The following is a 14,118-nucleotide window of genomic DNA, read 5'->3' on the forward strand; positions in this document are numbered from 1 at the left end:
GCACCTCACTATTGTCATTCAATTGGACCAATCAGTGTGAATAGTTGGTGTCATTGCCAAGGCTATCCATACATATTTAAACTGCTTCTATTAGCAGTGTTGGGGAAGCTACTCTGAAAATGTATTTAACCATATTACCAATTACTTTACAAGGTAAGTTGAACTACTTGAATATAGGTTGTCAAACAAAAGCTACTTTGAAAAAGTAGTTCACTACATCGAACCTACCTTAACCAACACAGGACAGTCAGTTATTGAAAGATGACCAGTCCATGTGACAGAAAGTGTGTGACTGAAATCACTGGGAGAGAAAAAGGTGGAACAAAGAGCAAAGTTTTTTTATTCAGTTCAGGAGCTTGGTATTCTTCTTTCCTTCCATGCATTACAATGAGCCCGAGCTGAGCTGTCAAAGATCCTAAAGAAACAGCAGGTTGAAGTTAAAGGACCAACGGTTCTGATTAGCAAAGGGGCACAGGTGGAAATTCAGAGCAACATGCTGGCACAGAAAAAAAAAAAAAAAGCTTAAACTCTCAGTCCTGTTTATCTTTCTCTCCTCATTGACAACATATAATATACCATGCATATGAATAATCATGTTGACAACAGTAGGGGTAGTCATAAGTTATAGTTGGGATATTTGGAAGATAACATTGTAATGGTGTCTTGTCATGATTGACTTCTGTGTTTCAAACATACAGTAGACTTAATAATGCTTATAATGAATGTGTACATCTCCCCCCTCTGTTTCTTTGTAGAATCAATTGCCCGACATTGGGCCAAGGTTTGTTCCATACACATATTCCTATTTATCTGATAAATTTAACTCAAGAAATTGGCAAAATCACAAGCTACAGACTATTTCTATATGCATTTGCGTGTGTCTCTTTATGCACACGTGTGTGTGTGTGTGTGCGTGTGCGTGTGTGTGTGTGTGTGTCTGTGTGTGTGTGTGTGTGTGTGTGTGTGTGTGTGTGTGTATGTGTGTGTGTTGGGGTGATGCTGTTTACAGGTCGTCAGTCTCCCCGTCGAAGGGCACGGTTTCCATCTCCATGTGGATGCTGGTCGGCTCACTGCCGCTCACCACCCAGCCTATAGGAGTGCGGTTGAAGGAGGGTCGAGAGCCAACGTCATGCTGGTATACCACAGCCGGTTCAGGTTCCTCTTTGGCCAACTCTATTTCCGGCAGCTTGAAGGTCATGAGCCCGGCAGCTTTCTCAAAGCCGCCAAAAGGTGTGGCGCTCCTAATGTGAGTTAATGAAGTTATGAGATTAAGATCAGCAGTGAGCAAACATGTAACCAGTCATATAGGTGCTCCACCAGGTTAAACAAACGATAACGTTGTGTATGATAGCAAACACACAGCTGTAGTGCACTGTCAATTCAACACTGATGCCAGAAAATAATGTATGCAAAATTGCTGAAAGGTCAAGGTATTGATGGAACTCTACCTGTTGAAGCTCTTGTACTTGGGAAGATCAAGATGAACTTGTGGGCCCGGCATTTCAGATCTCATGGTGGCCGTCAGCTCCTCGTTGCCCTTCATAGCCTTTTCCCATGGTGATGTGTATGTCTTCACAATCTGTGTTTTTCCATGACCACCAGGACCATGATCACCATGACCATGACCACCTGTAAGAGGAATGAACCAGAGGAGAGATGACATTCAAGTCAGGCAAACAGATTTGCAGTCACATTATATTAGAGCTTCATTTGTACTTAGTTTCCAGGACAAAATGTCAGGTCATTATCTGTCATACCTATATTAGGTGTCCACTTGAACACTATGTGTGTTCCAAGATGATGAATTAGTTTGAGAGGATACTTGCCTTCCCCGCCCTCTCCTGATGCACCATGCCCATGTCCATCACCGCTTAGCCCGCCTGCCCCTCCTCCCAACCCTGTCCCTGTCCCCCCGTGACCAAGGCTTCCAGGTTTGGGAGGGGGCACGGGGGCAGAGGAGCTCAGGAGCCCTCCTGGCTGCTTGCCCGTTAGATGGCCACCAACGTCCATCATCTGGCCCCCCAGGCTGGGAACCAAGTTCTGGAAATTCTCCTGACACAAAGCACAATATGTATGGCAAGGATTCAACCCTGCATGTAGTATGGAATTTATATTGGTAGCTTCAACCTTATTTATCCCGAATTAGTTGCACAACTTAAATGGCTTTATGTTAAAACACTTTGGACAGCATTTATATATGAATTATGCTCTCTAACTACTTTACTGCTGTCAGCCTATTTTTATTGACTCAGATGATTGACCTCCATGTTCTTACCATCGACTCACTGCTGAAGAGGTCAGGGTTGTTCTCCCATATGAACTTCTCCACACGCTTCTGCCTCATTCGGAACATCTTGGAGCCCTTGTTCTTGAGCAGGGACAGCTCCTCCAGCATGATGTCCTTGGGAGTCCTGATCTTCGTCCCCAGGTCAAACTCTGACGCCTCTGGCTCTGAATCATATTCTGCAGAGGAGACCAGGGGAGATTGGTATCCTATCTTAATTGTGCCACATAAAGCTTTTGTCTATTCATATCTCATATTGTGTACCCTTTAATTAGTTCAAAACAGAGCCTTACTTGATTAAACATGGTCAGCAAGTCAAAAACATCATTCGTCTTGCACTGTAATTGCTAATGTATGGATTCATACTGTATATAAAAATAAAAACTAAATCTACAATGGACTGTAAAACAAAAAGAAAAGAAAGAATGAAAAAAAGAAAGAATGGTTTCTCCAAAAGGTTATTTTATCTGTGAAACCAGGTTGGTTTGAAAAGGGCCTTGAGAGTGGCTCAGATTCTTTTGTTATTACTTTTTAAGTAGGCCCGTCCGTCCGTGTGTCATTCATTGACCTTTCACCCCGGAGATGCGTCAGTGTGGGTGTGGCCTTGTATCTCTGAAGATATCATGCTGAGCACAGATGGCTGCTTAGGAGGGGGATGCTTTCATATGCTTGGTATCATTGCGGTGGAAAATGAATGAGTCTCATTGCCCAAAGATGTCTGTTCCTCAACAATGTGGCAGCTAAGAGAGAGAGAAGAGCACAACTCCTCCCTGGGAAGGAACTCCTCCCTGGTTCTGACTGAAGGTCAAGGAACTCCTCCCTGGTTCTGGCTGAAGATCTGGGAACTCCTCCCTGGTTCTGGCTGAAGGTCAGGGAACTCCTCCCTGGTTCTGACTGAAGGTCGGGGAACTCCTCCCTGGTTCTGACTGAAGGTCAGGGAACTCCTCCCTGGTTCTGACTGAAGGTCGGGGAACTCCTCCCTGGTTCTGACTGAAGGTCAGGGAACTCCTCCCTGGTTCTGACTGAAGGTCGGGGAACTCCTCCCTGGTTCTGACTGAAGGTCGTGGAACTCCTCCCTGGTTCTGACTGAAGGTCAGGGAACTCCTCCCTGGTTCTGACTGAAGGTCAGGGAACTCCTCCCTGGTTCTGACTGAGGCACACAGTGCCTCATGGCGTAAACCCTGAGTCATTTTCATATCTGTGTTATCTCTATGTGTTCAGAACCCAGTGCCTCTCTGATGCCTCTGTCAGAAGTCACAAGGTGTTGAAACACACAGTGTATGGCTGAAAGCAGGAGGTGTGGACGAGTAGATTCCACAACAACTTTTGAGTGTTGGTTTGTTTTCACAATTTTGATCTTATACTGTGTTTAGGGTTAGGGTTAGGCTACTGATAACAGCTGTATGTTATGTATCTAATATATTTGTTTAAAGTTATCATTATTATATTCACTCTTAATCTGTATGTTTTTATTGGAATGAAAATGCACACACGCACGCACATATATACAGAGATATCGAGTGATATGTGTATGATTGATGTGATGTGCAAGTGTGTGTGTGTGTGTGTATGTGTGTGTGTGTGTGTGTGTGTGTGTGTGTGTGTGTGTGTGTGTGCGTTTGTGTGCTTGAGGGTAACGTAATTTGTTTGCCCCTTTTCCCCTCATTAATTAGCTCCAACCTTAGACTAGATTGTCACATTTTCCGTCCCTTGTGGTTGGATGTCATGTTTGTGTGGGCGTGTCTATCAGTGTAGGAATCATCAATAACTAAATGTCTTTCAACTCCTATTAAACAGAGTGGGATTTAAACAGTGACCTTTTTCCCTTGTAATGCTGTTACTCTCTAACTGACTGATTGTTGTGACGTTGCGGTTGAAGTATGGATCCCACGGCCAAAGAGATGACAAGGAGGGTCGGCCATTACTGTGATGATTACAAAGAACAGATGGTATTTCTGCTGTGAAATCTAGAAGATAAATGTTTGTCTGTGTGACAAACAGCCATTTGCTCAATTAGTAAATTGACTGTGAGTATAACAAAACAAATTTGATACATGGTAAGAAACAGGAGCTTTCAATTTGACCGGGAGTTTTTTTATGGTCAGGCTCTGATCAGGCACTTCTGGCTCTTCTGGTCTCTCACACGGTTTTGAAGATATAATTATGACCTGGTTTTGCAACATACGTGTGAGCACATGAGCGTCTCACTGCCTTACCATCCTGAGTGACATGTGACAGGTCAGTGATGATCTTGGTGGTCTTTTTCCGCTTGTTAGGTGGGGCAGGTGTTCCAGAGAGAGGCATGACTGTTAGACTGGAGGAAGAACAGAGCAGGACATTAGATAAGGTCACACAACACTATGACTGGTCTAAGCATTCTAGCCTCTATTAACTACTCAATAGTAAACTAAACTAGCATTAAGCTAAATATTTCTGTTCAAGAAAGCATAGAGGGACGAGATAGAGGGGTCTGTGGCCTGGGGTGGTCCAGTGGTCTAGCACCATGGCCTACCCATATTGGCATGGGTTTGAATTCAGCCCATGCCCTGCTGACATACCCTTACTTTCCTGTCTTTCTTCACTATCTCTATCCAATAAAAATGGAAAATATGAGAGTGAGACTCCCCCACTCAAAGAAATCTGGAGTCCCCCTAGTGATTGTCTCTGAACACTGCACCAATTTAAGACCAACCCACCACCACTAACCCTTGAAAGTGAGACCTTGTAACCCAAACTTATGAGGCCGTGCAGACTACCCGCCTCCTATTTTTTCAAGTTCAGGGTGTACGTCAATGCCCTCAGACTCTTAAGATTCCCCAGGCAAACAGATGTCTGCTGAAAGGAAATGTATAGCCTACTGTACATTTCAGTTTTGTTTGGTCGGACACTCTGGGGGGTGTCAGATACTGTACACATACAGGGAGTGCAACAAATCGCCAGGCACACATGACCAATACTTTGAGGTCAATCAGATTTAATAAACAATTCCAATTCCATTTAAATAATTCAACACACATTTCTGTAATCATAAAGAATTATTTTCTTGAGACAATTTATTTAGATATCTGCCAGAGGTGTTCTGGAGCTTGGATTTGAGCATATGGAGGATGTATCTTGGTAAGGTTACTTATGATCCCTATATCACCGAGCTTGTTTGTCATATACAGCCCTTTCCAAATCACTGTCCTGAACATAACTGCAGGTTCTTTAAGGCCCTGTCAATGGCAAAACATTGCATCACATGGACCAACTGTAACCCAACCCGCCAGAGCTATTTTTAAGCGCCATTTTCAGCCAAGACCTTTTAGCGTCGAGATGTGGCTTTCAGTGGACTATCAGACGGGTACAATGCAATGGACACTTACTCACACACAAACACACACACATTAAACACTGGCACAATTCGGGAGAGAATGATTGAATCTCCCCAAAAGCTGAGTGAATATGTTGGAGAAGTGAGGACAAGTTAAGGACCGCACTGCTCAGCTGAGTATTCCAGGCTTGGCACACCATATAAAATCCGCAGCTTGACTGAGGGGAGCGGTCAGCACATTCTCTCTGAGAGCTTGCGTCTTTAAGACATGGGACGAATTCTAAAATCAGTTAAGGGATTGCAACACCACTTGACTATATCTCCTTGAAATTATATAAAACGAATAAACAATTAATTGCTCATTGACTCAAAGCCCTCAGCCATTAGTTTCATGCTAAACTACTATCATTTACTTTCCCATTTTTCCTTTGATGGCCAAGTAAATGCACGCAGTTGGTTAGTAAAATCAAAACTGATGTTGTGATCCAACTCACCAAATGTCGGTAATCCTTGTGTGAGGAGTGGAGGCTTCAGGTTGATCTAAATCACAACTTTACAAATTCTAGGGTGCCTCTGACCTGTAGCTGTTGTCAGTCGGTGCGCAGGGAGTGCAAACCGACCCACAGCTTGGATGGCAGATCTTTGAGGGGGGGTGGGGGGGGGGGGGGGGTAGGTTGAGTTTAGGGGTAAGAGTTGGTGGGCCAAATCTCTTCTGCAAAGCACAAAGTGCTGATGGGGATATCAAGAGAGCAATATCATTCTTGCAGATGGTTCAGCAGTCTATATTTAGCACCGGAGAAGAGTGATGGGTGGGGTCTTAACTTAGTTATAAGATTGAAGGGTATGTGTGTGTGTGTGTGTGTGTGTGTGTGTGTGTGTGTGTGTGTGTGTGTGTGTTTGTGTGCTTGAGGGTAACGTTATTTGTTTGCCCCTTTCCCCTTCATTAATTAGCTCCAACCTTAGACTAGATTGTCACACTTTCCGTCCCTTGTGGTTGGATGTCATTCTTGGTCATAGACTGTAGCAATCTGAACTGGAGTGGGTGCTGATTGGTTAATCTACCGGTTCTCTCCCTGGCTTAATTCATGAAAATTCCTGAATGTACTGTATGCGTCTGTCCTGGAATCCATATATTTGTATTGGGTTTGATGTTTAGCGTATATGTTGTAACTCTACATAATTTCAAGTGACCCCATTTAAGCTATTTGACCTATTCTTGACAGCCAAAAAGAGGCTTTACAGAAACAAACAAAAAAAGTACCATCACACATCCCCACATTCCAGCTCTCACTTTGTGATGAGGAATTTTGAAGCCGGTCTCTCTCTCTCTCTCATCTCTCATCTCTCTGCCCACCTAAAAAAAATGGACAACACAGTATGTCACTCATCTCTCTATTCACAACATTTCCTGTAATTATCAGTAACCTTTGAATGCTGTTTAACTAGCTGGTTGTTTTCACTAGCAACTTGCCAGCAGCATTGGAATGGTAGTTATAATGAGGGAAATAGTGTTAAGGGGAACACATTCAATATCACAAATATAGACTGCTATCATGATACATTCCCAGTGGACGTCCCATTGTAGCAATCGTTGTCCCCCATAAAGGTCCTTGTAGTACTTTATTCCACTCTTAATACATGTGTTGACTGCTGTGTTTTTCTAACTTCCCAACATGTTAACCCTACTGGGTTGTCTTGATGAATCAGATAGATATTGTAATAGCATTTCCACATTTAATCGTATTCTAACCACAATGTAAAAATGGAAGTGCTGAGCAGCCATAAATACTATGTGGATATTAACAGCCCTATATATAGGTGGCAGCCCTACAAATGGAAAAGATGCCAGCTGGCTGTATCCTCTGTCACCATAGTGATTGGCCTCTAATGGGTTTCAAAGTCTGAGTTCAAAATTAAGCTCAGAACACCACCATGTGGTGAATGGTGGTAAGGATTTTATAAGCACTACCTTCAATAACATATGGGGGTGAAATATACAGTATACTGACATTGACTGCAAGTCAGCATGATAACATCCTTTGGTAACAATTTAATAACAATTGTATAAGAATTTAACAATAGTAAGAATTGAATTGGCCCATCAAATTCACATCTGTAGATGCTTAATCAAGCATGCTTATATGCTTAATCAAGGGAAAAAAACGTGAACTAATAACCTCGTACCCAGGCGATCATGAGGAGATTACAGTATGGTGTCACCAGATTTGGTGAATTAGTACACACACTATGAGTGACACAAAAGTTAGCGAACTACCGACGTTCTTTTGAGACTTACCTCAAGTCTGGTGAGGGGTGTCACACAGAGTGTTCTTGGCTTTTTACTGCGGCCCAGCAGTTCAAAGTGCCACCTCTAGACTGCATAGGGAACACATAACGGACTGTAGAGAAAATACTTTCCAAGGCTTTCCACATGATTTTTACTACCAATCTACTCAACAACACTTTGAGAATACATATCAAGTGAGTTTCAACCATGAGGGGTGTCATACAGAGTGTTCTTGTATTTATATTTCTGTCAAAGCATTTCTTTTTGATGTACTGTCCAAGGTCCTGAACACATCTAGTTTGTATCCTGATCGAAGATGACAAAACAGATAATAGCATATTAAGGAATAACATTTATTGAGGTGAAACGGCATCTCATTACTGCATGTGTAGAACACAAAGTGAAGCTACACATTTAGTTCCAAACAAACGTCGACACCATGATTGCCCTCATTACTAATGCGTCAGATTTAGCACCTCATTATGGTCAACAGTAAAAAGTCAACAACACTCTGAATGACACCCCTCATGGTTGAAACTCACTTGATTCATATTCTAGAAGTGCTGCCGAGTACAGTGGTAGTAAAAATCATGTTTAGTCTTGGAAAATAATTTGTGTGCAGCCTATTATGTGTCCCTTATGCAGTGCCGAAGTCTTTCATCCGGGCAATTACGATATCAAAATAATTACAAACCCTTAGAAACACAATGAATACATTGAGAGGATTAAATATTTATTTCCAGATATAGTTACATATAATTTGTGGTTCCTTTATCCAGATTTAGTATTTTTTAAGAAATCCTCATTTACATACACCCGAGGTAGGTGGCGGAGTTTCACCATCTATTGTCGCTGACAGAACACGGATGTAACTAGCTAGCTGCTAGCTGCTAGCTGCGGACGGAAGCCTGTTTGATCTGTTTGTTGACAGATAGTCGTCCATGTGGCGAGGCTGTGGAGAGGTGGAGAGACTTAGCAGCTAGGGTTCAATCCAGAAGTAAATTAAAGTACATTTGTTCACTGCCCGGTTTGGTTGACAGCCACAGCATTTCTGCTAAGGACTTAGAGAAGAAGGTCCTTCACATTCACTGAAGGAGTTAATTAAGGCGACTCACCAGACTTGAGGTGAGTCTCAAAAGAACGTCGGTAGTTCGCTAACTTTTGTGTCACTCATAGTCGAAGTTATTTGCTTGTTATTTGTTATTTTACTTCAGTGCCTGTTGTGGGCTTTGGTTTCATGATGTAGCTAGCTAGCAAATACTATTATGATTAGCTAGCTACATGTCTTTTACAGATTAAGGTGACTGCAGTGTAGCTGGTAAGCATAGAGTACTATTTGTTGAGAAGACTAAAAGTAAGTAAGTAAGTGTGTGTGTGTGTGTGTGTGTGTGTGTGTGTGTGTGTGTGTGTGTGTGTGTGTGTGTGTGTGTGTGTGTGTGTGTGTGTGTGAGAGAGAGGCAGCTGTTATGTCTCCTTTGGAAACAGCTAGCCTAGGGGATGCCTTAATTCCCCATACACAGCAGACACACATGCACACCAAATTCCCCTTGCCTTCCCGAGTGAACAGCAGAAACATGAGGTCTCAAGGTTACCATGTACTGGCTGCTGTCATTTGCATCATGTAACAGTTGTTAGTATGCCAACAACATGTAATAAAACTGAGTGTCACACACACAGCTAGATGTAACCACTACATGATATACTGGTATTACAGTTGCTTCTTTTGCTTCTTCTTGTGCTGCTAAAATGTCCCCTCTGGGATTAATAAAGTATGACTCTACTCTCCCTACGCTTAATATTATAACATTTAATACTTAATGCTACCTAACCCAGGAAATGACAGTAATGCCAGAGGTTTCATGAAAATGAACGGCGGTGTGTTCTCCAGACAGAGGGCGTGGAGCTATGGAGCGTGCGATAGGGGGTTTGGTTCCGCTGCTCCTGGGTGGACTTGGGGTCTTGCTGCTGTACCGGCTGCTCCTGAGGCTCAGACAGGGGGCTTCCATACAGGACTCAGTGGTGGTCATCACTGGAGCCAGCTCCGGTCTAGGGAGAGGTTGGTGTTGTGTCTTCACACATTGGGATTGGGAATAATAGGAAAGTGCTGGTGTGATTTTGTCAGCTTTGTTACTATTGGAGAAGGTGAAATCTCAATGAAAAGGTGTGTGTGTGTGTGTGTGTGTGTGTGTGTGTGTGTGTGTGTGTGTGTGTGTGTGTGTGTGTGTGTGTGTGTGTGTGTGTGTGTTATGTCCTACCCTGCAGAGTGCGCTCGGGTGTTCCACGCTGCAGGTGCACGGCTTGTTCTGTGTGGGCGGGACGGAGGCAGACTACAGGAGCTGGTCCAGGAGCTCACAGCTACCACAGGACAAGGCCAGCAGCAGGTACAAGTACACACACACACACACACGCACGCACCAGTCATAGCTACCACAGGTTAAGGCCAGGAGCAGGTACACACACTAGCACACCAATCACAGCAGACGTACAGTGGCTGGTACATACACATTTACACACATAGATACATACATACATACATACATACTAATCACATGTCCGTTTCCTAGACCAGCTGCTGTTGAAACAAACCCACTGTAGTAAATGAGTCTGATACCAGATACCGTCTAAAACGTACACCATTGATAAAATGGCTCAGCACTTTTGATTTCTGTCATTCTGGTGCATCATCCCAAAAACGACACTGATGTAATGAACATGCAACAGTTGCAGTAGAGTTGCATCATGAAGATTGACAGTTGAACTAAACTCTGTTTTCAATCCTTCCTACGATGTCGCTGCCAGACGTACACACCCTACACAGTGACCTTTGACCTATCAGATGCAGAGACAGTTGCCAGGGCCGGGGAGGAGATCCTGAAGTGCTACGGGGAAGTGGATGTCCTGATCAACAACGCAGGAATCAGTTACCGTGGCGACATTCTGGACACGCACATCTCCGTTCAGAGGGATGTCATGGAGACCAATTACTTTGGGCCCATAGCTCTTACTGAAGGTAAACAAGGCTGGAGGGTTAGAATGAGGCTTGAAGCGAAGAATAAGGGAATATTGCTATAAGCCAGTGCAGAAAGTTGGTAGAGACTTATCCAAAAGACAAAGGTATTGACTTTTATGCCATAAAACAAAAGCATTTATTTGGTTCAATTGTGAACATGCCCATTGTGTATTGCAGGCAGACGTTTAGGTCTTTAGGTCTTGGCCGGGCAGTGTGCTGCTGAAACCACCAACCTCGCTACACTTTCACCGTAAACCTAAACATCCGAAGGCAGCCATGTAGCCCAACCGTCTCCCTGGTTAATGTTACTGAAGTGAAACACCATGTGTTCCGTGTTGCCTACCCAGAGTGGGGGGGGCAGCCAGTTAGCGGTCTCATTGGCAGCGGATGAAGGCTTTAACTCCCTCTCCGCCCACCTGTAGCCCTCCTGCCCTCCATGGTGCGCCGGCGCAGGGGACACGTCGTGGTCATCAGCAGCGTCCAGGGCAGGATCGCCATCCCCTACAGATCCGCCTGTGAGTACTCCATTCGCTTTACCCATATTTTACCAGGTCGTCCTTAAACATGAGTTTTAACGATGCGTTTTGGTGCTCGGCTGAAAAACCCTGTGGCTTCCCAGGGCCAGTGTTGATGGCGACCGCTGTGTTTCCATGTTCTGGTCAGACGCAGCCTCGAAGCACGCCACCCAGGCCTACTTTGACTGCCTGAGGGCGGAGATGGAGCGATACGGCGTGGAGGTGACGGTGGTTAGCCCCGGCTACATCCGAACCAACTTGTCCATCAATGCCGTCGTGGGTGACGGCTCCAAATATGGTGGTAAGGGAGACGAAAGGAGATGTGTGTGCGTGTGCGCGTGTGTGTGTGGTCTTATTCTCTTTGGTTTGTTGACTCAAGGATCTGAAAGGATTTGAATCCGCAAGGTGGTACACTGTCAAGGATTTCTCACATTTATCCAATTCTTTCAGACCCACATTGGGAGTCACCAAGGGCCGGCAAGGGATGGGATGAGGGCGTGTTTTGGGATTGCATTTATCTGCTTTTTTGTGTGTTGTGGGAGTGTTTGTGCGCCTGTGTCTGTAATTGATTTCTCCCTGTTCCACATTGGATCTAGTCCTGGACAAGACCACAGCGTTGGGCCGGGACCCGAGGGATGTGGCCCAGGTGGTTCTGAAGGCTGTCCGTCACAGGACTAAAGACGTCCTATTGGCTGGGCCCCTGCCCACTCTCGCTGTCTACCTTCGCACCCTCTGGCCGGCCCTCTTCTTCAGACTCATGGCCTCTCGGGCTCGCAAGGAACACAAACCTAAAGCCGAATGAGAGGGAGGACAAGAGAAGGGAGGGAAGGAAGAGGTTGGAGAGAGAGGGGGGGGGGGAGGGAGGGGGGGGGGAGAGAGGGAGGGAGAGGGGGGGGAGGGAGAGAGAGAGAGAGGGAGGGGGGGAGGGAGGGAGGGAGAGACTGTTGAGACTAGGGGTGTATGAGAGAGTTATAGCCTACTGTAACATCTAAAATCATTTCTCAAATGAAATAATACTGAGATGAGTGTGGACTGAAAGAACAGTATTTATGAACAGTGTTTTGTTCTGAAAAACATACAACATAATGCAATTTGAATGCACATATTTCTCTTTTAGCTGAGTCGATTGGTTAATTTGAGGAGGGTCTCTCTGGAAGCTGTAGCACTTTTTTTTTTAAACACTTGTAACAGCCATTTCCTACAATCTAGAGCCTCGAAACCTACGAAAATCAACAGTAAGTAAGAAATTGCAAACAGCCTGGTAGGCCAAGGATGACTTCTACAGTAGATGATCAAAGAATGCTCATCATGACTAAGAAAACCCCCAAAACAACTGTCGCACAGATCATGAACATTCTCCGTGAATGTGAATGTGTAGGCGTGAATGTGTCAGAGACTACCATCCGCAGAAGACTTCACCAGCAGACCTACAGAGGCTACACTGCATGGTGCAAACCACAGGATGGCCAGATTACGGTTTGCTTGTAGAACACCCTGGTACTAGTTTTAGCAGTACATGGAGCAGTAACACTGGTGAACCGACAACCATACATTCTCCTGCTATGATAACCTTAAAGTCTGACACCGTGGTTTGCCATAGAACCGGTGCACTGGGACATCCCTAGTGGAGACAAAAAGAAAGCTAGGATTATTGGACTCACACACTGTACGAAAATGTTTATCATGTTTGATGTTTGGTCAGAGGAACAGAGAGCATGTAGAATATACATGCTCAGAGAAACTACAAATTGTGCTGAATTGTGCAGTGTCCTGAACCTCCCACAGAAATGAACTTACTGGTCCTGCTTTTGTGAAATACTGTAACATCTACTGTGAACATAGTGGAACCAGAACAACATTATTATGGGAAAACTGCCTTATGCTCAAATTGTCCTGCTGTTTTCTTTTGTGGACTCTGAACAGCTGGCATTTTGGCAGCGGTTACACCTGTTATTAACATGCTATTGTTTAATTTATTTTATTTTTTGTATATACTGCAATACTCCAGTATATACACAACTAGTGATTCAAACTTCTTGTCACAAGGTCTTAGGACTTCTGCAATGGTATGTGTAAGTACAACTAAAACACTGAAACCTTTGAAGCTCTGCCACACTCTCACATTGCATACAAAAGATGAACATGTTGTTTGCAGTCTAATATCAATAAAGGTGTTCATTGTACTATTACTTATTTGTGGTGCTCATTTTTGAAAGATTATAGTATCCGCAGAATAAGTCACCAGCCGAACTACGGAGGCTTCACTGCAAGCTTCAAACCACTTGTTATCCTCAAAAAGGATGGACATGTTACAGTTTGCTAAAAAGTCCTGCAGAGGTCTTGTGGACATATAAGACAAATATTATCATGCACCAGAGTGATTGCAAGAGTGCTTATCTTAGTGATTCAACTAATATAAGGAAGTTATCCAAGTTGGTTTTAGTGACATGACACAGATTTTCAGGGATCGTACAGCTAGCTTACCTTAGGTAGCACTTGAATTCGCTCGTATCCGTCTCTCGTTAACAGCGAACTTATAGTGTGTTGTTATAAACTGATTAAACAGTATTAATTCAGCATAACATTTCCATTGATCAAATCAATATATCATTGAATCAAGTTTTCAGCGAATGTAGAGCGAGCGTCTGTCTCTCGTCAACAACGAGTGTTTTGCTGTGTGTTGCTATGAACTAATAAGACAAGACAGTA

General features: G+C 44.0%; 2 protein-coding genes across 2 annotated transcripts; one reads left to right on the top strand and one right to left on the bottom strand.

Annotated features, from left to right (window-relative positions):
• Positions 1-977: 977 nt before the first annotated feature.
• On the bottom strand, positions 978-6,226 carry myoz1a (myozenin 1a). The gene is made up of 6 exons (XM_083676787.1): positions 6,092-6,226; positions 4,501-4,598; positions 2,276-2,463; positions 1,827-2,052; positions 1,449-1,629; positions 978-1,241 (listed from the first exon to the last, which is right to left on the bottom strand). Exons 2-6 carry the CDS (start codon positions 4,586-4,588, stop codon positions 1,004-1,006), a joined length of 921 nt encoding a protein of 306 aa, XP_083532913.1. The 5' UTR covers positions 4,589-4,598; positions 6,092-6,226; the 3' UTR covers positions 978-1,003.
• Positions 6,227-8,793: 2,567 nt separating this feature from the next.
• dhrs7b (dehydrogenase/reductase (SDR family) member 7B) lies at positions 8,794-12,237 on the top strand. Its single transcript, XM_083676786.1, has 7 exons — positions 8,794-9,009; positions 9,773-9,940; positions 10,147-10,265; positions 10,684-10,894; positions 11,317-11,409; positions 11,558-11,710; positions 12,006-12,237. The coding sequence occupies exons 2-7, from the start codon at positions 9,790-9,792 to the stop codon at positions 12,209-12,211; spliced, it is 933 nt and encodes a 310-aa protein (XP_083532912.1). The 5' UTR covers positions 8,794-9,009; positions 9,773-9,789; the 3' UTR covers positions 12,212-12,237.
• The last annotated feature ends 1,881 nt before the right edge of the window (positions 12,238-14,118 follow it).

The sequence above is a fragment of the Argentina silus genome (genome assembly GCF_951799395.1).
Source record: "Argentina silus genome assembly, chromosome: 9".
NCBI classification, from domain to species: Eukaryota; Metazoa; Chordata; class Actinopteri; order Argentiniformes; family Argentinidae; genus Argentina; species Argentina silus.